At 40.0% G+C, this 3,218-nt stretch overlaps 1 protein-coding gene across 1 annotated transcript; it reads left to right on the top strand.

Annotated features, from left to right (window-relative positions):
• The first annotated feature begins 1,449 nt into the window (after positions 1–1,449).
• LOC130980790 (uncharacterized) lies at positions 1,450–1,938 on the top strand. Its single transcript, XM_057904434.1, has one exon. It carries the CDS (start codon positions 1,450–1,452, stop codon positions 1,936–1,938), a length of 489 nt encoding a protein of 162 aa, XP_057760417.1.
• Positions 1,939–3,218: the final 1,280 nt, after the last annotated feature.

Raw genomic sequence — 3,218 nt, forward strand, 5'->3', positions numbered from 1 at the left:
TCAGGGAATCAATGAGACTAGAGAACAAGTCTAGATCTCAAGCCCTTCTTTGATCAATTCAGAGAACAATTTGCAGAAGAAAAAGAAGATGAAAGAAATAAATGAAAACTCAGATTCAATTCTCAATTTTCTGAAATTATGCAGAAGAAGAACAAGAGATTTCAGATCAAGTGAAACAGAATTCCTTCAATTCTTGATCCAAAATTCAAACAGAAATGAAAACTAAGAGAGAGAACTCTCAAATCCTAATGCTCCCTAGTGAAGCTAGCCCTTCTCTAATCGAGCTCCCCCTCTCTGAAATGAGAGTGATGCCTTTATATAGGCTTTTCAAAGTGAAAATGAAAATGAAATTAAAACAAATTACAATTAAAATAAAAATCCTAATCTAATTTATCCATGTGCCTTTGAGTGATGATGTGGGCTTTGCTTGCTTTGGATTTGAGGAGAGATGGGTCTTGGATGGCCTTGGTTCAATTGGTGAAGATTTGAGTTCAAACGGCATTTGAATTGAATTTTGGCCCATGGGTGTTCCCAGGAGGCTGCCCTGCCCTTGTGGAGGGCAGAGCAGGGAAATTGTGCGTGCCAAGTGTGGGATAGGCATTCAGGATGCTGCCCTGCCCTTGTGGAGGGCAGGGCAATGTTGTCTTGGTGCGTGCCATGCTTCCCTGGGCCGTGTCAAAGTGATGCGCGCAAGCTCCCTTGTGTGTAGCGCTCCCCACTTCCCCTTAGGTGCTTGGTTCGAAACCCATGGGTGGCACTTGGAGTTGATTTTTCTTGGATTTTCTTCAAGAAGAGCACGACATTGCCCTGCCCTCCAAGAGGGCAGAGCAGAAATTTAAACGCTACTTTGCTTTGGAGTGAGGCTCCAGCTTCGAGCCTTGGTGGAAGCACTTTGGTTTATTTTCGCTTATTTTTGGCCCTTAAAGATGCCTTTCGTTCCTGCCTCAATTGTACGCCAAATATGGATTGCTATATATCGTTGGAAAGCTCTGAATGTCAGCTTTCCAACGCAACTGGAAGCACATCAATCGGACGTCTGTAGCTCAAGTTATAGCCCTTTGAAGAAGGCATGGTCATGCTGTGAGCGCCCAGATTTTACCTTAGCGAAAATTCTTGCTTCCAACATCACTTTGCATCACGATTCTGCCCTGCCCTTGGCAAGAGCAGGGCAGTGTGTGCTGATTGCTTATTCTTCATTAATTTGGTCATGGGCCACGCTTTTAAAAGCGTGGCATAAGCCTCCAAAGTGTGCTCCAACTTTAAAGTGTGTCCTAAAGCTCTTTTTTTCTCCTTTTTTTGTGCTTCTTTGCTTCTTTTTCTTCTTATTTCCTACAAGGTTTATAAAATTAAAATATCAAGGAAATATATCATTTAAGTACAAAAGCATTCAATATTTAAGCACAAATCATCAATTTCTTGTATGAAAAAGCATAGAAAAATAGGTATATGATGACATGTCATCATGTCCCTTGGAGTAGATTCAAGACGGAATTTTATGAGAAATATTTTTTGCATGCACTTCACACTGCAAAGGAGTTGGAGTTCACGCAACTGAAGCAAATAAATATGTCTGTTGTTGACTATACTCGTGAATTCGACAACCTATGTCGCTTCTCAAAAGTTTGTCAAGGAAATCCAGCCGACTATGAGGAATGGAAGTGTGCTCACTATGAGAAAGGACTGAGGAGAGACATCTTTAACTACGTATATCCGCAGAAGCTAACGAATTTCACTGAATTGAATAAGAAGAGCCAATTTGCGGAAGATTACTCCATGAAATGGGCGGTGCTACAGCAAGGCTATGGAAAGACTGCTCCAGACGAACCGCATAGGGCCGGGCTAGGTATATGTTACAAGTGTGGGAAGTCAGGGAATATAGCTCGAGACTGTCCACATAGAAAATGTCGGAATGTAGCCGAATCTGATACTCAGACCTGAGGTAACGATGAACTAGCAGTTGAGTTTTTAGCTACCTTGCATGTCATTAATATGTAATATCTATTTGTGAAGCATGACAAGTTATGATGATTGTGGAGTCCGAGCCGATGGTTAGTCGAAGACTATTAGTTGTGAGATGGAGCAAACTACTTATTGGGGATATCAACGAGACTATACATCAGGGAGAAGGTGAGACTTCACAGTACGCTAAACCCCTTTGAATTTATCGGAAATTGGAACATTGAACATCTTAGTTCCTGGATTTGGTAGCCGAGACAACAAAGAGAAAGTTATGCAAATTTGAATTAAGATTCTCATTGTGAAAGCTGACAAAAGAGTTAAACAAATCTAAGAAGAGTTCTCAAGTTGGAAGGAAGAGGATACCTATTTCTGAAGATTACTTCAACAAACTAGAATTAGATGAACAATCAAAAACTAAGAAGTTAAACCCTGCTAAGTAGCCCATTCAAATTTTTGGAGATTTTGATGGTCAGGGGCGTGCCAAATAGTCTTCTGGTGTACCTTTCGAACCTATTCGACGTACTCCATATTTCATAACTTCTGAAACACGCTTCTAAACTAAATTCATGTCTTACAACCTAAGCCAATTTGAATGAGAGGAGATGGATGTTTCGAGTAACGGGGTCAGCTTTAAGAAACTCGGAATATTCTAAAAGACTACCCACACCTCTTTTCAGATAACTGAATCTGAATTTTAAGGGCAAAATTCCTAATTAGGTGGGTAGAATATAAATTTCATAAAATTAGCGAACAATTAGTCAATAAATTAACTTTTAATTAGGAAAATTAAAAATGTAAAACTAATATCAAAATAGGATAGAGCTCTTCAAAATAAGAATTTTGACACAAATTTCAAAAAATTTGGCCCAAAATTGGATCAGATGGATCGAACCGGTTGAACCGAGCCCAAACCAGGCCCGTGGGCCCAACTGGACCCATCTCTTAAATGAGCTGAAGCTCATTTCCTTCTTCATTTTGGCATGCAAGCACTGGAAAGCACCGCATGAGGAGGGAGAACGTTGAAGCTTCCAAAATCCTCACTCAAATTTCATTTCTCAATAACTTTTGATTTGGAGCTCCGATTGACAAACCGTTTGCGACTACACGTTCATCGCGATGAGCTCTATGAAATCCATGGAACAATTTGGTAGGTAACTCACTATTTTCCTCTCAACCAACTTCCCCCAATTTTGAAAATTCATGAACAATTATGTTGAAAATTGTTCAATTTTGGTGTTTATGATCAAATTAACTTGGTG

The sequence above is a fragment of the Arachis stenosperma genome, chromosome 5, assembly GCF_014773155.1.
Source record: "Arachis stenosperma cultivar V10309 chromosome 5, arast.V10309.gnm1.PFL2, whole genome shotgun sequence".
Classification (NCBI taxonomy): domain Eukaryota; kingdom Viridiplantae; phylum Streptophyta; class Magnoliopsida; order Fabales; family Fabaceae; genus Arachis; species Arachis stenosperma.

What these genes read in the sequence shown, in the direction of transcription:
- LOC130980790 (XM_057904434.1), top strand. Translation starts at nt 1,450, where the DNA reads ATGACATGTCATCATGTCCCTTGGAGTAGATTCAAGACGGAATTTTAT.